General features: G+C 36.4%; 2 protein-coding genes and 1 non-coding gene across 3 annotated transcripts; 2 read left to right on the top strand and 1 right to left on the bottom strand.

Annotated features, from left to right (window-relative positions):
• The first annotated feature begins 3,745 nt into the window (after positions 1-3,745).
• LOC113338952 (serine/threonine protein phosphatase 2A 57 kDa regulatory subunit B' beta isoform-like) lies at positions 3,746-8,036 on the top strand. Its single transcript, XM_026584346.1, has 2 exons — positions 3,746-5,432; positions 7,371-8,036. The coding sequence occupies exons 1-2, from the start codon at positions 4,230-4,232 to the stop codon at positions 7,695-7,697; spliced, it is 1,530 nt and encodes a 509-aa protein (XP_026440131.1). The 5' UTR covers positions 3,746-4,229; the 3' UTR covers positions 7,698-8,036.
• Positions 8,037-8,324: 288 nt separating this feature from the next.
• On the bottom strand, positions 8,325-8,397 carry TRNAF-GAA. The gene has a single exon. It is a non-coding gene; the product is annotated as a tRNA-Phe (tRNA).
• Positions 8,398-8,998: 601 nt separating this feature from the next.
• On the top strand, positions 8,999-10,028 carry LOC113338568 (transcription factor MYB27-like). The gene is made up of 4 exons (XM_026583960.1): positions 8,999-9,143; positions 9,235-9,364; positions 9,441-9,541; positions 9,661-10,028. Exons 1-4 carry the CDS (start codon positions 9,002-9,004, stop codon positions 10,026-10,028), a joined length of 741 nt encoding a protein of 246 aa, XP_026439745.1. The 5' UTR covers positions 8,999-9,001.
• The last annotated feature ends 13,400 nt before the right edge of the window (positions 10,029-23,428 follow it).

Raw genomic sequence — 23,428 nt, 5'->3', positions numbered from 1 at the left:
AAGTTTTATGAATGTCAGCTATGTTCATCAAGATTTGATAATAACCAGACTTCAGGTTAATTTTTGAAAAAATGATAGCACCATTCAGTTCATCTAGCAGATCATCTACTAAGGGGGTAGGGAACTTATCTTTGATTGTAATGTCATTTAATTTCTAGTAATCCACGCAGAATCTCCAAGAGCCATAATTTTTCTTGATTAATAAAATAGAAGATGCAAAAGGGCTGTGACTTTCTTGTATAAATCCAGTATCTAATATTTCTTGCACCAACTGCTCGACCACTGCCTTTTGTAAGTGAGGAGGACATCTATAAGGTTTTTGGGAGATAGGTTCAGAATTAGGCTTTAAGGGTATTTGGTGATCCAATGCCCTTTGAGGAGGCAAATATGTAGGAGAAGCAAAAACATTTGAGAAAGACTCCACCACTGTAGAAATGCTAGGATGAAGTAGTTCTAAAGGTACATCTGATATAGAAAAAAATGACCAATAAATGTGGGGGTGTTGTCTTTAAGAAAGGTATTACCACTAATCAAATTGCAAGTGGGTAGAGAAGAACTACCTTGAAGAGTTATTTGTTTACCTTGATAAAAGAAATAAATCATGAGCTCGGCTAGATTGAACATAACATCACCAAGCTGTTTCAGCCAATCTACCCAAGAACCATGTTGCAGCCTCCGAGTGGAAGAATGCGTAAATCACTGACAAAGTTGTATCCCTGCATATTCCAGGAAAGTTTAGGGCAAATGCTTTTGCCGATGGTAGTGTCGCCATTAGCAACTGTCACTAGCATGTGACCAGTAGGGGAAACAGGGAGTTGTAGCTGTTCAGCCAACTTGGCATCCACAAAACTGTGGGTACTGCCAGTATCAATCAGACTGAAGATATCTTGTGACTGCAAGTGACCAAGCACTCGAATTGTATTCTGTGTAACCAACCCTGTTAAGGCATGGAGAGAAATATCCGTAGGAGAATCCAGGGATGACGAAGGAGAAGCAGTATCATCTTCAGTCTCCTCTACAGATGATGGAGAAACCATATCCTCCGAAGCAACCAACATAAACAACTGCTGAGTCTTGCAAATGTGACCTTGTTTATAGAATCCATCGCAGTTGTAACATAACCCTTTATCTCGTCTAACCTTCATTTGAGCTGGGGTAAGTCGTTTAATAGGAGGAAGGGATTTTTCCAATTTAGTGGGTGTTGGTGGAAGGGTAACAAATGGTTTGGAGTTGGATAAAGGTGGTTTGGGAGGAGTAGTAAGTGGAGACAGAACAGGTCTAGTAGAATGGGGAGTTAAAGAAGATGTATTATAAGGTTGAAATGGTTTAGAGAATCGTCGAGTACGAGTAGATTGAAATTCGACAGAAGCCTGTTGCATTCTATCCAAATAGAAGACATCTATGTTTGTAGATGGTTTAAACATTTGAACAGGGTTTCGAATCTCGTCTTTGAGGCCACTGATAAAGGTCATGGTGAAATAATCTTCAGATAAACTGGGTTACGTTATTTCATCAAAGCTTTTAAGGATTCGTATCTATAAAATACTCTTCTATAATTGTAAGTTGAAACAATTTATTGAAACTTCCTATGTAGTTATCAGAATCTATGTCTTCAAAACGACAAAAAATATCAGAAGAGCATTCTATCATAGTTTTACCTTCTTGATAATCTAGAAACCATGAATCAGCTCTACCATCCAGGTGAATTGAAGCTAAATCCACTTTATAACTATCAATAACCATATTCAACTGAAAATATCGATCACATTTAAGAATCCAACCTCTAGGGTTATTGCCATCATCAATCTAAAAGTGGCGAGAAAATTTACCAGACTGAGAAATCAGTGTGTTAAGCTCAAGAGGAACAACAGCATCACCAGATGGATATGGTGTAGCCTCAGAAATTGGATCTACTGGAATACCCATTCGTTGACACAACAAGACGATAGTGGATAGGGATTCCTTAACAGGAATCATCTCAGCAGATAGAGAAGGGAATTCAGAAGCAAGGGTCTTAACCGATTCTTATAAAGTCACTAATCGATTTGAATGAGCTTGCAACTGAGTTGCAACTTCCTTTACTTTAGTAATATTCTCTCCTCCTCTGGTCATCACTCAAGGAATCAGGATCATAAATGGTCGATACCAATTGTCACAAGCAGATTCACAGACACAATTACTTTCAGTAACCTACTCTCCTAACTTAAGGAAGAGCCTAATAATCTTTTGATTATTTCCAACATGAAAACTGTTCTTACAAGTACTTGGCCAATAAATAGTCGTATTACTACTCAATCACCCATTGGGTGGTAATAACTACTCAGGTGCCATAAGAAAGGAAATAACCTAAGTGGGTAGTACTCTGTCAATGGGCTTACTAACAAGCATGAAAACTACTACTAGACTACTTAGTCGCACGACAATTTATTCATATGTATCTAATCCATCGTTATGATTCATGAGTAATCAGTAGACAGAGAACGAAAAGGTTACTTGGGTAAGAATTCAGAAATGGAAGAAGACGGGAACTGAGAAGAAGGATGGTATAGTTAGTAAATAAATCCAAATCTAAGATTAAGTCAGTCAGTTTCTTATTTAACCATATTTTTAACAGTCAAGACAGTCAATTATGGTCATAGGACCCAAACTCTAATTGGAAATTCTCTAGGAAACAAATATAACTCTGGTCACAAAATTGGGACCCAGAGTCTAAATATCCAAAAAAAGAAACTTATTTTCCGGGTGAAGAAATTTCTAAGGGACTACATGACAAGACGATATAGAATTATTTCAAAGTAAATCTAAAAACTTTTTATTCAGATGTTTTCTATAATGTCAAAATTGCTCTCATTATGTGTTAATGGAATAGTTGTGTTGGTAATTCAATTAGATTAATAAGATTAAAGTTGCAAATTAAAATTAGTGTTAGTATGTTAGAGTTAGGTATGTAATGAGTGGCATTTTCGATCATGAAACTTTTTTTTAACGAAAATCAGTTGGGAATTAAAAGAAAATTTAGCCGATTTTATGGTATTCTTCAAATCACAATCGTTTTAGGTTTTGATTTTTCTACGTAGCCAATTGTGCTGAGTTGACTGGGTTATTTAATCTTTTTCTAGATAAAAAGAAATTTACCAGCTTCCGCGACGTATTCTTCGACTAGAGGACTTCTGCCCATCACCCACTTCGTACTGATAGACAATATCTGTGAACCAAAAATAAGTAATTTTAAAGTAAAGCATACCTATACATTCTAAAATATGTTATCATAATTTTAAACAAAAAACAAGATAATTTAGTCATTTACTATCTATAAAACCCTTTATACTATTGTCTATACCATACAATACTTTTACAACCCCTTCAAAACTCTTGCAACTCCTGCAGCTCTAAGATGAGGCTTCCACAAAAAAAATACAAAGCACTCTTAGGCAGGGACGGAGCAAGAGGTGCACTTGCATCCCCTGGCCAGCCTATTTTTGCATGGCTCTGCCCCTGCTCTTAGGGCGATGATAGACAACTCTGTGAAAGTCGGGAGTCTCGGGACTCATGCGGGGTTTATCCCTCGGTTGTGTTTAGCATATCTGTTACTGTTATGCTTGGGCGCCTGGGCCAAACAAACATCTTATCTACTTCCACTTAGATGGGCCTCCCTCTCCTACATAGAAATTTGTGGTACGGAAAAAATAAAATTATTTTCTGAAAAAAAAGAGAGAAAAGATTGAAATTATATCCCTTCTACTTTCTTCACTCTCAATTTTCTTCTTCTTTTCTTTCCTCTCATATTCCCTTCTCTCTCCTCTCTGTTTACTCACACACACACACTCTCTAATCTCTATCCCACAATGGATCATTAAAAAGATCCATGTGGTTATCACCATCATCATCCAGTACTACTGCTCACTTCCACTGATAAAATTCCAGAAATCTCCATTTCTCAAGAACCGAAAACAAAAAAAGAAACATAAAAAACGGTACTTTTTTTGTTTAATTTGATTCCATTTATGTTTTTCAGATCTACCAAATTTTTCTTGTATACTAAATTTATTTATTTGTAGTTAAACTTAGTTAGTTAGATACAACAGTCATTAGTTAATCTAGGGCTTTTTTTCAGTTCATTACAAACCACATGATGAAGAAGATCTAAGGAGATAGATAATAGATAAATACACTGTGTTAGATTTTTTTTAGGATTTTAGGGTTTTATTGAGTTTGATGAAACTAAGACTATGTTTAATAAAATCATAAAACGAGCTAATCGTAAAGGTTCTAAAGCGGATGTGAATGAACCAGCTTCATATGGATATCCTGGTGGTGGTGGTGGTGGTTTGAGAAACTCTGGATCAGTTTCGACATCGAATGTTACTGTAAATCATTCGTCGAGATCCACTGTTACATCTACAGCTGGTAATTCACAGCAGCAGCAGAGTACTAATCAGAATAGTAACAATAATAATACTGTTACATCTGATATTGTCGAATTCCTACCGTTGTTTAGAGATGTAGCTGTATCGGATCGGCAGAACTTGTTTCTAAGGAAATTACAGCTTTGTTGTATTCTGTTTGATTTTTCTGATATGTTGAGATTGGTTCGTGAAAAGGAAACGAAACGAGTGACTTTACTTGAGCTAGTTGATTTCATACAGTCGGGGTCAGGGAAAATTACGGAGAATGTTCAAGAAGAGTTGATAAGAATGGTTTCGATTAATATTTTTAGGTGTTTACCACCGGCTTCACATGAGAATACCGGGTCTGAAACTAATGACCCAGATGAAGATGAACCATATCTGGAGCCAGCTTGGTTGCATCTGCAGATTGTTTATGAACTATTATTGAGATACATTGTTTCGTCAGATACCGATACGAAGATAGCTAAGCGGTACATTGATCATTCGTTTGTTCTGAAGCTACTTGATTTGTTTGATTCTGAAGATCCTCGTGAGCGAGAGTATTTGAAGACTATCCTTCATCGTATCTATGGGAAATTCATGGTTCACCGCCCGTTTATAAGAAAAGCAATCAACAATATCTTTTATCGGTTTATATTTGAGACTGAAAGACACAGTGGAATTGGTGAGTTGTTGGAGATTCTTGGAAGTATAATAAATGGGTTTGCTTTGCCGATGAAAGAGGAGCATAAGTTGTTCCTTGTCAGGGCCCTTATTCCCCTTCATAAACCTAAATCCGTTGGATTGTACCACCAGCAGTTGTCTTACTGCATTACCCAGTTTGTTGAAAAGGATTATAAGCTGGCAGATACAGTTATAAGGGGGTTATTGAAGTACTGGCCAGTCACAAACTGCCAAAAGGAGGTTCTGTTTCTCAACGAGCTTGAAGAAGTGCTCGAGGCTACTCAATCTCCAGAATTTCAACGTTGCATGGTTCCTCTTTTTAGACAAATCGGTCGCTGCCTTAACAGTTCCCATTTCCAGGTATTCTGTCAACTTTTAATCATATTAATTATTTTCAAGGCTGCACTTTTCTTTTCTTTTGTTTCCATTAGAAAGGTCATCTTTCTAAATAGTGAAGACCATTAAGCATATTTGTTCTTTTTAGAAGTGTAGTTGTGTAGATATTACTTTTTGGGAGGAAGCAGTTTGCTTATGTACAGGAACTTTCCTATAACCAAGTTATTGACCTCTCTACTGGCTAGGGGCAATTTTGACGTCACGAATAGTGGACTGTACTATCCACTTTTCCTTTGTTCCCCTGCTCTTATCTTCCTGTGTAATACATGACATCACTTTTGGTTGCCTAATACGTGTTGAGTGTCATCTCAATTGTTTGTGAAGCTTGCTTGGTATTTGGCATCAATATGGTACTGGTGCCAATGGCCATCATATACTCATGTTGCTTGCATATCGTCTTGGTATATTGAACTCCAGAGTGTAGTTTTAGTTTTTATCTATTTTAGATTCACTTTGTTTCATTCGTACACCACCCATCATTATAACAAGTTTAGCCATATCTGGATATCTGGTGACAGGCATATTAGTCGTGTTATTCACTTAAATTATGTTTAATGTATGGTATTAGTTTATTCCGATGAGTCGATTCATCTGGCCATTTAGCTCGTCCATACTATTAGTTACTAATAGACTAAGAGACTAAAACATTGGTTGAATGTATATAAATATCCATGATTGACAATACCTCTATATGGTTATATTATGAACAGCATAATGCTAGATCGTACTGTGTATCAGGAATGACATTGACTTGTGCTCAGAGAGTTCCTTACATAGTCAGCTTATGGTTATCGAGCAAGTTGCTCTTTTGGATTATATCCTAAGTTCAAATCTGTCCTACAAAATGGTTTTATGATTTCATCTTTTTTTCTTTTTTTTTGCTTGTTGAAATTGAATTTGGATACATATTATTTCTTCAATAGGGATTGACTTCAGGAATTAGGACCCTTCACATATGTTTCCTAAGTTAACAGTCTTATGGTTGCCAATATTTGTAGTTCTGTCCATAAACTTAGAGATGTGTTATCAATTTATCATCATCCACAAACTAGATTCAGTATTACATCGTGTGCTTTCCCCGTCTTCTAGTGGCTTATTATGTGTTGCTGGTCCAATTCAAGGGGAAAAAATTTGCTCGCGTGCTACTCTAGCATTTTCGATCTAGCAGCATCACAACCAACCACCGGAGATTTGGATATTTGTGATGATGGTTCCTAAAACACTTGATAAGTAAAAAACTTGTCTAAATTGAATGAACTGATCAAATGCCGTTTATATTTCCCAAATGGTTGGTTATGATGCTGTTAGATCAAAAATGCTCGAGCAGCGCGCGAGCAAATTATTTTCCCATTTAAAGTTATTCATCTATACCGGAAACATGCATGTGTTTTGATTTGGTTGAGATGGCTGCTCCATTATCGTTCTTTTACCGTGGCAAGATTGATGTCAAATTGAAAGTATAACTCTAACACAGGGTAGCATATCTTTCTTTATTAGGGCAGAGGTTCAGTTGAACTGCACTAAAAATAATACCGAAAAATGCTAGTTTCCTGCCAAATTTTGCCCCAAGTTTTTCTCTCAGTAGGTGCCAGTCCATTTTTCGGTTCACCATTCCTAGATCTAGTAGGGTTTAGATTGGTGACACCTAGTGGGGGAAAACTTGGGGGCAAATTTTGGGGGTTAACAAGTAGGATTGGGTGAATAGATGGGAAATTAAGTAGGATTGCGTGAATAGATGGGAAATTCAACTGGAACTACTCTGCTTCCAAACTTGAGTACTGCTGGACTTATGAGCCTCCTTCGCTACTGATGACAGATTCTTATTTCTCTCTTGAAGTTATGTGGGATTTTCTATTCTGTTGAAGTATTTTGGTTTCTAAGGTGAAGTTGGTGTCTGGGCAGGTAGCAGAACGTGCCCTCTTCTTATGGAACAACGAACACATCGTGAGCTTAATAGCACAGAACCGTAGTGTGATTTTCCCAATCATATATGAGGCACTGGAAAGAAACATGCAAAGCCACTGGAACCAAGCGGTTCATGGACTGACTGGAAATGTGCGGAAAATGTTTGTGGAAATGGATAATGAGCTATTTGAAGAGTGCCAAAGACAGTATGAAGAGAAAGAATCTAGAGCTAAAGGTAAAGAAGAGCAAAGAGAATTAACATGGAGGAGACTAGAAGAGGTAGTTGCGGCAAAGGCTGGTGGAGAAGAAGTAATGGTTAGCTGATTTGTTAGGCGTCAGGTGACCACTCCAGTTGCCGTCTCTTTCTCTCATGGATGGGTGGATGGACTATTTTCACACTCTGCCGTCCATCCAATTTGTTGTTGTTCCTTTTTTGAATTTTTTTTCTTAGATCCGTCTTTTGGAGATGCCCAGGAATATCAAATGTTGATAAAAAGACAGTGAGAGATGTAATTTAGAATACCATGATAATGGGGCTGGCAGATTGTTAATGATTTGTGTAAGATTGTTTTGTAGTAATTCTTTTTTTTTTTCCTTTCAAAAAAGGAAGTACTGAATTTTTTTGTTATTATGATTCTCAAAGCAGCCTAATCTTTTGTTATACAGTAATTGAAATTTTATTTTTTTTACAGGGAGTAATGGCCAACTTGTACTTGGTGGTTCTTAATAAGCGTAAAATTTTATCTGTAATTGGCTAATTTTCTTTGAATGAATTCTGTTAGAATATCAATCTTTTCTGTAAGCTGTTTATATGTCTTCCAGTCAATAGGTCCGACATCGTTTGAATGAATTCTGCGACAACCCTCCTCACGCAAAAAAAATATAGCAACCTCTTCAAAAAATCTCTCGAATAAAATGTTGAAAAGCCTTTTAAAAAGAGAAAAAAAACAATGCGGTGAGCGTGGATCGAACACGCGACCTTCAGATCTTCAGTCTGACGCTCTCCCAACTGAGCTATCCCCGCTTTTGAAATTTATCCACCGTATAAATTTTAATAACCTATAAAACTGCAGAATTGTGCTGAGGACTACTTAGTGCACAATGAACTTGCATATAACTATATAAAAAAAACATGGAAAAGGATGGGGATGGGCACTAGCTTGCACAAACATCTTCCGTTGTGATCGTTATATGGCGAAAACAGTACGAATGACGTCTTGCAATGGAGAGATTGGAAAGTAGAAGTAGTAATAGTTGTTCCACAAGCAGAGACAACAACGATAATGGTGGAATGGAACTCATAAATGGTTTTTTCTTTGAAGTTTCATAAATGTCCATATATGGGAATAATTAGAATCATATAAACATAACAGAATGACCACCAAGCTAAGGTGCGGTGCGGAAATAGATAAAAGTCAATAATAAAACTGGTGGAGTTTCCACAAAGTAAGTGATATCCACCTAGTCGGCCATGTACGATACCTGCCACTCGGTTTACTCTACATTCATTTTTGTCCCCCCCATCACCTCTTTCACCATGAGGCTATTACTATTAGCACTGGCCTATATATATGATGGTTGTGAGTATCAAATATATTGTATATCACTTCTTTAATGTAGTTGAATTCATGGCAATGGTGTATCAGTCGGTCGTAGTACAAGAGGAACTAATCCGTAAAGGACCTTGGCTTGAGGAGGAAGACGAACGGTTAGCAACTTTCGTGACTCTCATGGGAGAGCGTCGTTGGGACACTATAGCCAAAGTATCAGGTAAATATTGGCATAAACAAGAACAAAAGAAGTTGGGTAAGTACGTACGTAAGTAATAAAGGAGTGAACCATGTTTTCGGATTTCTTGCAGGACTTAGGAGGAGTGGTAAGAGCTGCAGATTGAGATGGATGAACTATTTGCGGCCCGATCTCAAGCATGGTCAAATGAATGCAGAGGAGGAGCGCATAATTCTCCAACTTCAACATCGCTGGGGAAACAAGTAAGAGAAATGGGCCTAATTTTATTTTCCAGTTTCTTTTAACATAACAACAAGAACTAACACTGTTCACGTCAAGATGGTCGAAAATAGCTCGGAAGTTGCCTGGAAGAACTGATAATGAGATAAAGAATTACTGGAGAACTCATCTACGGAAGAAAACACAAACTGAAGAACAAGGTAATATTGCTGCAACATCTTGTTTTTCATGTGCATGTCTTTTTCGCTGAGCTTTAAAAACATGAACGACATGTACGTATTACATCTCATACGATGAGTCTACTGGTTTATCTCAACAGAGAAGGACAAGGCGGCAAAAGATGCACCCCAACCAGATTTCTTACAGCAAAGAGATGTTGATCACAGTGAGAAGAGAACATGGATTGAACATGAAGTATATGCTCAAGAGGATATAATGAGACCACCGGAGCACTCCTTTGATGTTTCTGGATTATCTCCGCGAAACGTCCTTGCTTATTCACCATATGAAAATCACATATTGGATTGGATTTCTTCGAGTGAGTCTGTGTCATTAAATGATAACAATGTACTCAAACATAATGGACAGTGCGGCATCTCATCCTCTGATTCATGGTTCAATATTGCTGCAGATAGTAGTATACTGGATTTCACTTCAATTTCCCTTTGGGAGAATGACAAAAACTAAAGCATAGTGAGGTACAAAAACGAAGATAATGCGTCGGATTTGGTACTCTACCTCATCCACTAATCTTCTTAATCAAAACCTGTAAACATAGCTGCATTATCATAATAGTATATGTAAATCCAGAATCATCACTGGCAAAAGTCTTGGGCATGTGAACGGTTTCAGTTAATAACACCGGGATAATGCGGATGACGTCCACGACATCCTTCTTTTTTAGTAGTGATAATAATGATGGAAGGAAAATATATGAAGTACATAAGTTGATTAGTGCTAGTACAACAGCAGCTGTCATTGTTCATGGATGGGGTTTAAGTGTTTAAACGACAAAAATGATGGAATCCATGGCCATGCGCATATAAATCAATCGTGTAACACAAGGAAATAATGGTAAATGATAAAATTAGAAACCTTGTAATTTGATAAGAGTACAAAGTGATCGAGTCTGTGGGTGGGGAGGTTTTTTTTTTATGGATTGCTGATGGTACATGTAAAAGTGAACACTATTGTTGGATTGTAGTGAGTACTGTGTGTCATTTCACAGACTCCGCCATAGGTTTTGTGGTTTCTTGTAGCTTGAAATCTTCTTGAAGGCCATCATATACCTCATTGAATCTGTTTGTGAAAGCAAGTAAACCCCCACACCACCATTAAAACTTGGTGGATTTATAACCACCAGTTAAAGTAAAAACGTATATTTTCGGCATCTATGAGAATCGAACTCATGAATGACTAATCCCTTAAAAGCCGTGACCTTAACAGTATATTGATGTATGGCTCTTAGCAGTTAGCATTCAGCCCGTTCTTGCACCTTAATAAGCGCTGATAGGGCAAGCCCAAAAGGACATCTTTTATTATTTTATGTGAAAATTACAGTCAAATACATTTTAAAGATTTTTTCCAGTGTGAAACCCATCAACTGAAAACTTCACACTCGCACCCATTATCTCCTTAAAAATTACTCGGACCCCATAGTTTCTAAAATTGTGTTTTCGTTTTTCTCCGCTTTTCTTTTTTTTTTTTTTAGTTTCAGAGCAGCTGAAAGAGGGAAAGAAAAGGTTACCATCGTATTCTTTTAGATCCGGAAAGAATTATATGTTTCAAGCTCAATAATCACATCATCGATTCATACTCTTCCAAATCTAGAACGACTTGTTCGATTTCAGGCAAAATGATCAAATCGACATCGATTTTTGGTTTCGATTGGTAAGCATTTCTGTTTTGGTTTTTTGTTTTCATCGTTAATGAAGCAATTAGGGGTTGCTGCTGGTTGGTTAACATAAATGGGTTCCAAGATCTGTGGTCAGTAATGGATTTGAATTGAAATTAAACAGGGGAAAAATGGTTGTTGTAGAATCAGATGGGGTTTGGTTTAAATTGTGATGCTGTAAAATAGAAAGGAAGAATGGGTTAATCTCGGATTTCTTATTTAAAGGTTAGCTTCTATGATACAAGGATTGGGTGGGGGTTGTTTGAGAATAACATGTATGATATTGAAACGTTGGTGAAGAAAGTTGTGGATAGGAGCTGTGGCCAGTTGGTTGAGTTCTCTCTATTGAACGATTTTGTAGCGATGAGCTTTTAGCTTATATTACTGATAAGTAAGTGAGTTCGATCTCTTAATTTGTTTTGGAATTATGGATTTCATGTTGTTCAATTGCATTTTTGGATAGTTTTTCCTTAGATTGCCTGTCTATTGTAATTGTTACATGTTAAGTATTTTGTCAAGAACAGGTCCATGGATTTCAATTAGGAAATAGGTAAATGTAGTGGAAATGCAATTACTGCCGATATTGAATTTTGAAACTCAAAGTTTTTCTATAGTTCTTGCACAAATCATTTTAGAGGGACTTGACTATATGTAAATCCATTTATTTTGTTTATGACAAATGGGGTTTTGTAGAATGGTAATGGCATTGGTATTATTAGTGATTAATGGGTATAATATTGCCGATGCTGGTGTGTTCAAATCACAGAGCTAATTTTTCCACTGAGACGTTTAATCCAGGTTGTGTTCCGTGTAAAGGAAGATAAGGACGAGTTTATATGGGTATTTCGAAGACGGACAGTTGAGAGTTGTTGTAAGTTACCCATATCTCGACGACATATATAAGGAGAAACTGACCGTGGAAAAATTAACGGTGGCGGTAGCGGATCAGATTTCCGATGATGTTGTTGATGTTGATCAATATGGCTAAAAGCTGAAGAGCAAATTAGCATTTGTCAGTGTTTAGATGTAATTGCAGATTTCTTCACATATCTAGTAATGCCGCCGTTGTTTGCTTTTGTTATTTTTGATCATGGTGAAATTAAGTAGTGGGCAACGGGACCAACATGCCCCGCATTGATAGAAATCTTGAAAAAGTTTTAAGTCCGGGTTGGAGGATCCTAGAAACAACACTGCATGCTCGACTTATTTGCAAAGGTGATTGGTAATAATAGTATCGCATACATTCATTTTGAAGTTCATATCGGGAAGATGAGAAACTGGATAGTATATGGGATCCATTTGGTTCCGAACTTTGAGGTTTTTTGACACAACAAATAAATAACAATTGAATTAATGCTGCAGTGGCAAGGCAAAGGAGATGGAAGTGCAAATGGGTTTGGTGTGCGTGTGGCGTGCATTTAAAATAAAATGGAGGTGTGAATAGTGATGCATAACAGGTTGCACATCTACAAAATTTGTTGCATAACTTGGTATGCATTCTCGAAATTGGTTGCATAACACGTTCTGTAGTTTTTTTTTTTTTTTTTTTGCATAACTTGTTACGCAGTCCAGAAAACGGTTGCATAACACGTTATGTAGCTACTCTTTTCTTGGTATTGAAACCAACAAAAAATAAGGTTGCATAACTTGTCATACACGCACAATAATATCTACATAACATGTTATGCAGTCGTGAAAATAGATGCATAACCTGTTATGCATCCGAAAATATGACTGCATAATGCATTATGCATCGAGAAAATTGTTGCATAATCTTTTATGCATCGAGAAAATAGATGCATAACCCGATATGCATCCGTAAATATAGATGCATACTGCATTATGCATCAATTTTTTATGTACGCACTAAAATCAACCAAAACAATGGTTACATAACTTGTTATAGATGCATAACTTTGTTATGCAGTCGAGAAAGTGGTTGCATACTTCGTTATGCGTCTGCAGAATGTGTTATGCATCGTATTTGGTGGCTACATAATGGTTATGTAGTCAGTTTTCGAAATTTTTCATAAAATGATGATCACCTCCGATTTTTTCGTGAAAAACAAAAATTTGATATTGTTGTTTGTACTCGTTGCGTAGCTCTCTTAAAAATATTTCCAACGATATAAAATTGTAAAATTCCAAGGCGCGGATTTTTAGATATGTTATATCCAAGTTGCGTTGCCAATTATACCCCTGATGCATAACCCGTCATGCGGACATTTTTAATAATTTCATATAATTATGGGTGTCACGGTACCTAAAATTAATTGTGGGCCTGGCAATGAGAATATTTTTTTTTTTGAGTCTGCGCCTAATTTTCCCTTATTTTATTTTTATTTTATTTTGCAAATTGGTGATTCATTCCAAAAGCTAACTTAAGGTGTGAGGAACATGTAGGACAGTAGAAGTAGAGCCATCTAGTATGGGAGTTGGATGATCATCCCTAATATTAGATTTATCTACTGAAATTTGTAAAGCAATACAAGTTATTGGGATGTTATCCTAATTAACATTATAGTCAAAAGATCTTGCATATTGGATAAAATATCTGCTACCCTATCTGAAGTTCTAGGAACAAAGATAAATCCGATAAAAATTAGTGAGGATTTGGCAATCTTATTCGCCTCTATAAAAATGGCTTGACTCTGCCAAGAAATAGAAGAGCTCTTCCCTTGCAAGTAATCAAAAAGGGTTTTACAATCTCCTTTAATGCTGAAATTTGATAAGTTCTTCTCCCTTGCCCATGTTGCTGCTCGCAACATTCCTACCGCCTCTACCTCATCCGGTTCAGCTGTTGTGGATGGTCATGCTCTACCTTTTTCAAATTCACATGTATTCCGCCGTTTTGGTGTCGATGGAGAATTTGATGGAAGCATCAGGGGAAGATATGAACAAAAATCTCCTTTTATTCTTTTATATTAGAGCTGTGTTGATCAATTAGGAGACGAATTCCATGATTAATCGGGATTGAGTAGATATTTTCATTACAAATGGGATTAGAATCAGGGGAAAAATTTAGAATTGAAATTTCCAAACCGGGTATTGTAATTAAAATTGGAGAGTCAGCAATGACCATCCGAAAACTGGGTTTAGGGGTATTTGGGGTTGCAATTTCAACATTTCTGGCAGTAAAATTTGCAAAGAGACAGAGATAAATGAATCAAAAGATTCATTAGCATTTTGATAAGGAGAGAAAGAGAGTTGTATGACTCAAATCAGAGAGATTATAGAGGAACTTTTAACTACATCAGTGTTAACAGTATCCAGTAAAAGAACAGAGCTTGAAACGACATCTCTACCCTCATAGATCGGTATCCCAGTTGACTTGGGAATCAGGACTAGGGTGGATTTTGTAGAAAAAGCCCGATTCAGAGTGAAATTTTCAGGTAGATTGGAAGGAAATGTTCTTTTTCCATGATTTGAGTCTGAAACCTCCGACATTTCCAAATCAAGGTGCTCTGAACTAAAATCATTTGGCTGAGGATTAGCATGACTTTGAGAAGGATTAGAGAAATTAAAGTTTGACTCAGCTTCAAAATAAATGTGATATGTTTCTCTTACGCCTGAAGTGTTAAGAAACGATTCATTAGAATGAGAATTTGCTTGATGGTTGGTAGTAATTGCTGGGTTCCAAATATGAACTCTAGTATTATTTATGAAGAAAAGATCATCTCCAAGGAATGGGAAATCGACATTTATGTCATAAATATCCTCAAGAAGCCTGTTTTAAGAGATGACACAACTTGTAGACTTGTGTCCAAGACACAGGCAAGAATCACACAAACTTGAAGGTAAGTTGAGGTAGTTGATGTAAACCTCAGTTACCGGTAGTTGTCAACTTTCACTAGGAGCTTATCTATAAAAGTTTTTTTTAATATTGACCTTAATCAGAGCTTTAGGATGAAATTCTGAAGAAGGTAAGCCACTGCCAATATAAGCTCTTTTGACACTACCTAAACGACTCACTATCGGTTCAACCATGCCTTGGCTTCTACGCTCATGCTTCATGTTTAAAAAAGAAGCCGAAAATGGGATTTCTTTAATCAAGTCAATAGAAACATTCATTCCGTTGAAAGAAGTTGCAAGAACAGTTCTGAATGTATACCATGGTCCATTGTTAGAGATCCAGTTGAAATCACTAAAGAGTAAAAAGTGATAATAAAAATATTTTGACCAAACTCTCTAATTTGGAATAGTATGTTAGAGCATTGCTCGGTCGAACTCGCATGCGTTGCTATCTCAAGCATGTTTGTCAATATTAGTGATCAAAACTATAAGTCTTGATTTCTAGTCTATTATAGCTAAGTCTCGTACTAGGATAGAAAGTGTAGTTGAACTCAAGGAATTAATGGCGATTCATCATACAGGTTGAAGAACTACTCAAGGAACCGGTGGAACTTCTCGACATAAAGGTATGTGAAAAATTGTACTTATCTATCACTCAAAAGTCTATCTACTCTATCTCCTACTCTTTGAGACAAGAAGTCGTATGCTATATATATAGACTTGGATTATACACATTTGGTATTTCGATCCGAGTATACCTCGCCTATCTATATCTCGAAATATGTGTTGGTAATATTTTCGCTTCGATCAAGTTTATCTTTACCTAGTAACGAAAGTCATGATATCTTTTAATCATCTTGAAAATTGCTTTGACGAGGAATGGTGTAACAACTATATAACGTCCTCTAAGAATGTTTCAATGATTGAAATGAGAGTTTAGATTACATAACCAATGGTGGACATAGGCATTGTTTTGGAATCACATTTATGTATAAGTCCTATTCCTTGAACCAAAGTTTGCGAAGTTTGTTGATCAAGAGAACCGGAAGAATGGCGTGAGCCAAGTCCGCGAACTCAGTCCGCGAACTGCCGAAGTTCTCAAACCCGAGAATTTCGGCTGGAGTTGAAAAACTATTTGCATAAATCTAAGTCCACGAACCGGCGAAATTCTCATACCCGAGAATTTCTGCTGGAGTTTATAAACTTTTCCCGGTAACTTAAGTCCGCGAACCTAGTCTGCGAACTTGAGAAGGTTATATATCTGAAGATGATTTCTGAATTTAAACCTAAAAAGACTAAGGAATGCAGTTTGCAAACCGTGGCTATAAAAGTTCATGAACCGATTCAAGTGAATCAAATCATCTTTTCTTCAATTGTGTCTTGTGTAGTACATGAGATTTCTTTGCAATTAAACAACTCTCTAACTAGTTCATCTTGAAGTCATTTGAACTAGTTATGGTAAAGAAGAACATGGTTGATATGACATGCTCATATGACTAACCATTTGGTTAACTATTGTTGAACCAACAAGTGCATACGTTTGGGTACGGTTAACAAATCTAGAAACGTGCATTGTCAAGTGTGTGTAACAAGATAAGTTTTCGATCTAACGGTTGATAAATATTAGCTTGAATCTAGATCCGGTTTTCATCTAACGGTGGATATTGATTGCTTTGTTACCAAGGTAACTTAATTGCAAACCCTGATTTGAAAGACTATATAAAGGAGACATCTAGTATTGTGCAAAACTAATCCTCACACCTTACGTGTGATACTAGTTTGCGTGCTAGAGTCGTTTCTCCTTTAACCTTTGGTTTTCTTCTTCCAAAACCAGGTTAACGACTTAAAGACTTCATTGGGATTGTGAAGCCAAACAGATACTACTTTTATCGTAGTTGTGTGACCTGATCTTGCGTCTTATATCGTACGAGTACAATCATATTGATTGGCTTGAGATTGATATTTCCGATAGGCAAGATATAAAAAGTAGTCACAAACATCTTCGTCTCATTGTTTGTGATTCCGTAACATCTTGTTTAGCTACCATATGATTAAGATTGTTGTGAGGTGATTGATAACTCTAGGCTGTTCTTCGGGAATTTAAGACCGGATTATCAATTGGTTCATGTTCACCTTGATTATTATCAAAAGACGGAACAAAATCTTTAGGGTTTATCTGTGGGAGACAGATTGATCCTTTGATAGACTTGTCTGTGTGAGACGTGATTTTTTTATTGTTAAAGACTGTGATTTTGGGTCGTAGCAACTCTTAGTGGTGGGTGAGATCATCTAAGGGAATCAAGTGCGCAGTATCCTGCTGGGATCAGAGGCGTAGGGAATACAACTGTACCTTGGACCGGTGGGAGACTGATTGGGGTTCAACTACAGTCGAGTCCGAAGTTATCTTGGAGTAGGATAGTGCCTGTACCGGCTTAATACAGTGTGTGTTTAATCTGGACTAGGTCCCGGGGTTTTTCCACATTTACGGTTTCCTCGTTAACAAAATTTCTGGTCTCTGTGTTATTTCTATTTCCGCATTATATTGTTTTATCTTTATAATTGAATTAATACAGGTTGTGCGTTAGATCATCAATTAGAGTAATCCAACCTTTGGTTATTGATTGTCATTGATTTATACTTGGATATTGGTCTTTGGTACCATCCAAGTTATTCCTTGTGTTTGATTAAAGACTCGCTGATTTCTATTAGCTTGAGTAAATAAAAACAAGAGAAAGATATTAACTCCTTGAGATACTTATACCTAGATTGAGTCTGACTGTCTAGTTGATTCTCTAGATAGTATTTCGGAGTTAGTCCATACAGATTGCTAAACGAAATATTGGGTGGTGTTGTTAGACCCCCACTTTTTGAATTGGTATCAGAGCAGGGAAACACGTTTAAGACCTTACAAGTTTGTGTTTGTGGCGATCTGACTCTATGGATAGTTGTGCTATCTCAGTAAACGTACCACCAGTCTTCGATGGCTCAAACTACCTATGGTGGAAAATTTGTATGCGTACTTTTCTTCAATCGCGTGATTCTAATCATGGGTATATGTTGTCAATTGCTATGAGGTTCCCGTTGTTATAATTTAAAATGTTACCATGCCTAAAAACATCGGTACATATACTGATGCTGAGTTGCTTGCTGCAAAGAAAAACTCCGACGGTTTGAATGCCATCATGCATGCCATTACCCCAGATCTTCGACACCATGTGGGTTCATGCTTCACGTCTAAATATGCTTGGGATACTTTAGAAACTGTATTTGAAGGTAACACCAGCGAAAAGGAAGCTAGGCTTCAAAACCTTAACTCCGATTGGGAAACCCTTCATATGGTAGAAGAAGAGTCATTTGACGAATTTTATCACAAAATTCTGAAATTTTTAATGTATCTTGTGCATTGGGTAGGATTATTCCTGAAAGGGAAATTGTGATGAAGATTCTCAGATCGCTTCCATATAAATACGAATCTAAAAAACATGCCATCGTTGAGGGAAATAACCTTGATACTCTTTCGCGAAACACGCTTACTGGGAAGCTTAAAATTTTCGATCGCGAACTTAAATAAAGAGATAAACATCACTGGTCTAGTGGTCATGTTACTTCTCCTGATGGAAAATCTCATTGTCCTAAATTGATTGATATGAAAATTGAGAATTTTTTTGTGTCTACGTTGTCTCGGTTTGTACAACAGCTTAAGAAAATTCTTAGACAAAGTAAGAAAGTCTCAAAAAGAAGTTCGATCAATCAAAAAGGAGGACAAGAGAGTTCAGAAAAACTGTACTAGCGAAACTGGTCTCCTGTGCTGTAAAAGTGTTCATACTTCCAAAGGTCCAGATATTGAGGTAAATAATATAACTAAAGCATGGATGAATGCTCTTGATTATTGTCCTGAGGATGAAATCTGTGATTGTTCTCTTAATCTCTTTGCTGAAAATCACAATCGCGATTCTTATACGACATGTCGAATAACTTCGACTGTTTCTCGTAAGTCGCGTCAGCAAATGTCACCCGATTATGTATCACTCTCCAGTCATCTTGACAACAAGGGTGATACAGAAAAACACAAGATGATACCAAAACTCTCGGTTTCCTTGTGTAAAAATCAGGATCATCTTAGCATGAATGATCAAAGGCAATCCTTCTCTGCTAAACGTTGTGTGAAGAAGAAGAAGAAGAATAAGAAGAAGAACAAGAAGAAGAAGAAGAAATCTCTTGTGAAATCTTTTTTCCCTCAAAAAGTGATTTCTAGAACAGTGCAGGATTTGCGCAAACCAACAATCAAGTTCTTCAACACTGTGATTAAAAGGGAAAAGAATGATGTGCATAACTCTTCTTTTCTAAAGAATAAGCAAATCTTGGATTATCAAATAATTTCTCCCCTCACGAGATATATCCCAGTCCTATATTGGAATGGAATGATTATGATTTGTAATCTTGTTATTCATGATTCTTTCGTCTATCCCTCTTAGGCAAGAATCATGATTTTCGAGAGGGTTGTGTTGGAATGTGTCTGTTAATTCTCTAGGAGTTTTTGGCTTTTGTTTATTCTCCGTTCGCACCGTTATTATTCATGTACGGTTTCTGACTCTTTAAAAGACTTTTTCTGGTGATAACCTAATTCTGTGAGGGTTTGGTAAAAGGTCGTTTTAGGAAATTCTTCATCTTTATTCTTTTAAAATGAAGTTTCTCCTCTTCTGGATGTTCATTTCATTTATCTTCTCTATCATGTCCTCCTCTATCCTTTCAAGCAAAGAAAGTGATGTATGGACTGTTCTGTTTCCCTATAAGAAGATTCGTTTTGATTCTTCCGATAACGAGATGTGTTAGGACAAGCGTATCTCATCGTCTGATGAGAATCCTTCAGTCTCACAATTTGATAAGCTCTCTTTAACCATGAATCTTGTCTTGGATCAAGTAAATGCCCTGAAAATTGAACTCGAAGCTTCCTCCAAAAGACTTGAAGAAAAGGTGGATAATCTTGAATCCAGGATTGATCTAATCGAAGATGAGCTTGATGAATATAGGGAATATGAGAAGAATTTTCAAAGTAAGTGAAATGCATCATAGAAGTTTGTTTGTTTCCTAGTATGTCTTCTTTTTGGCTTAGTTGGAGGAATCACTAGTGCTTTGAATAGCAATGATTGTGACTACACATAGCTATTTTTTTTCATCTCCTTGTTCTTTTTAGGTTTATTGGTTTAAATTCTAAAAACTATTTGGAAGATGATGTTTTGTAGTATTTAATATTTATGATTTTTTATATTACAATTTGTTATGGGATTGGTGTTTACGTCCGTGAACTATGTTTGTCCCATACTTTGTCAAAAGTAAAGTCGTTCGTGGTCGGTATTCACGTACTGGTAAAAGAATGAATGGACTTTTAACAAATACAAAGTTAAGCCTATATTGTCAATCTTGATGGAAGATAGGTTAAAATCTTTTGTTTTCAAGGATTATGTCTATTAATATCGTTATGCAAATAGTGGTGGAAAATAGAATGAATCCTTGTGTATTCCGCAGTATTGATCATCACTGATCCATATTTTATGTATTACTGTGAGGTTCCGTAATGTATCTTATGTTGAGCACTATACAACCAAGTTGATTTTTTAGCTTAGTTGGTGTTCCGTGAGGTATGTTATGTCGAGCATATTGAACTAAATTAATCATCTTGTTTGGTTATTTAGTTATTGCTCCGTATATTTTCTTAGGTCGAGAAAAATGAAAATTAAATTGATTACTTTTGTAATTAGTTTGGTCGTGTATTCCAATTAGATTAATTATGGGTTCTCTTGTAATTAATCTAGTTGAGTATTTTCGTGTCTCCATAAGTTCTCTTATGTTGAGCACAATCAATTTAATTGGTCACTTTTTGTGTTTAATTTGATTGTGTATTCCGATTAAATTAATCATGGGTTTACTTTTGATTAATTTGATTGAGTTTTTGGACATAGAAAATCATTCTTATGGTTTTTGGTGTCCAATAAAAATCCTTCTTTTGTTTTGAAATTAAGGTCGCTCTTGTTGTTCTTTCGGTAATGACATCAAATGGGGGAGAGTTCTTTTGAACTTGTACTTAATGGTCATATCTTGAGGGATGTGCGGCTGTGGAATTTTAGAGGGGTTATCTTGTATCTTTAAACTCCTTGATGAATGCATTTAGCTTCGGCTTTATGATTGCATCTAAATTAGTTGGTATGTATTTTTTTCCTTTTGTCATGAAATGTCTCTTTCAGAAATTTCATTATGATCCCGTTCTTGTACCTTTGGCAATTTTATTGACAAAAATGGGGAGAATTAATATGTAGTTTACACTACAAATACATATGGTTTTCGGATCATTGTGTGAGGGGTAGTGGTTTCCATGTGAGATGGAGTATTGACTAAGTGGGAGTGATACATATCACCATAGTATTATGGTTGAAGTTGTGATACAATTGAACTTTGACGTTGTGTAATAATACTATGACATTGTATAACAATGATCGAGAACTATGTTTTCTCATTGTTATAGCTACGGAACTTCAACAACGGTGATGCTAAACTTACAACCTTTGGGATCATTGGAGTACTTGGAAGTGACGCAGATTTCGAGGAATGTTGAAGATTAGATATGTGGAATAGGAGAGCTACTAAAGTTTCTTTATCTTTTTTTGTATTCCGTATGTATTGTTAGTTTTGTCACTAAAATTGACAAAGTGGGAGATTGTTAGAGCATTGATCGGTCGAACTCGCATGCGTTGTTATATCAAGCATGTTTGTCAATGTTAGTGATCAAAACTATAAGTCTTGATTTCTAGTCTACTTATAGCTAAGTCTCGGACTAGGATAGAAAGTGTAGTTGAGCTCAAGGACTTCATGGCGATTAATCATAGTAGAAGAAATACTCAAGGAACCGGCGGAACTTCTCGACAAAAAGGTATGTGAAGACTTGAACTTATCTATCACTCAAAAGTATATCTACTCTATCTCCTACTCTTGGAGACAAGAAGTCGTATGCTATATATATAGACTTGGATTATACACATTTGGTATTTCGAGCCGAGTATACCTCGCCTATCTATATCTCGAAATATGTGTTGGTAAGCTTTTCGCTTCGATCAAGTTTATCTTTACCTAGTGACTAAAGTCATGATATGTTTCAATCATCTTGAAAATTGCTTTGACGAGAAATGGTGTAACAACTGTATAACGTCCTCTAAGAATGTTTCATTGATTGAAACGAGAGTTTAGATTACATAACCAATGGTGGACATAAGCATTATTGTGGAAACACATTTATGTATAAGTCATATTCCTTGAACCAAAGTTTGCGAACTTTGTTGATCAAGAGAAACGGAAGAATGGCGTGAGCCAAGTCCTACCGAAGTTCTCAAACCCGAGAATTTATGCTGGATTTGATAAACTATTTGCGTGAAGTTAAGTCCGCGAATCCAGTCTGTGAACCGGCGAAATTCTCATACCCGAGAATTTCTGCTGGAGTTTGTAAACTCTCCCCGGTAACTTAAGTCCGCGAACCTAGTCTGCGAACTTGAGAAGGTTATATATCTGAAGATGATTTCTGAACTTAAACTTAAAAAGACTAAGGAATGCACTTTGCAAACCGTGGCTACAAAATTTCATGAACCGACTAAAGTGAATCAAATCATCTTCGCTTCAATTGTGTCTTGTGTAGTACATGAGATTTCCTTGCAATTGAACAACTCTCTAACTAGTTCATCTTGAAGTCATTTGAATTAGTTATGGTAAAGAAGAACATGGTTGATACGAAATGCTCATATGGCTAACCATTTGGTTAACTATTGTTGAACCAACAAGTGCATACGTTTGGGTACGGTTAACAAACCTAGGAACGTGCATTGTCCAGTGTATGTAACAAGATAAGTTTTCGATCTAACGGTTGAGAAATATTAGCTTGAATCTAAATCAGGTTTTCATCTAACGGTGGATATTGATTGCTTTGTTACCAAGGTAACTTAACTGCAAACCCTGATTTGAAAGACTATATAAAGGAGACATCTAGTATTGTACAAAACTAATCCCCACACCTTACGTGTGATACTAGTTTGCGTGCTAGAGTCGTTTCTCCTTTAACTTTTGGTTTTCTTCTTCTAAAACCAGGTTAACGACTTAAAGACTTCATTGGGATTGTGAAGCCAGAACGATACTACTTTTATCGTAGTTGTGTGATCTGATCTTGCATCTTCTATCGTACGAGTACAATCATATTTATTGGCTTGAGATTGATATCTCCAATAGGCAAGATATAAAAACTAGTCACAAAATACGATTAAGATTATTGTGAGGTGATTGATAACTCTAGGCTGTTCTTCGGGAATATAAGACCGGATTATCAATTGGTTCCTGTTCACCTTGATTATTATCAAAATACGGA

Source organism: Papaver somniferum, unplaced genomic scaffold, assembly GCF_003573695.1.
Source record: "Papaver somniferum cultivar HN1 unplaced genomic scaffold, ASM357369v1 unplaced-scaffold_19, whole genome shotgun sequence".
NCBI lineage: Eukaryota > Viridiplantae > Streptophyta > Magnoliopsida > Ranunculales > Papaveraceae > Papaver > Papaver somniferum.
Note: the sequence above shows the minus strand (reverse complement) of the source record. Positions and strands in the feature narration are given on the sequence as shown.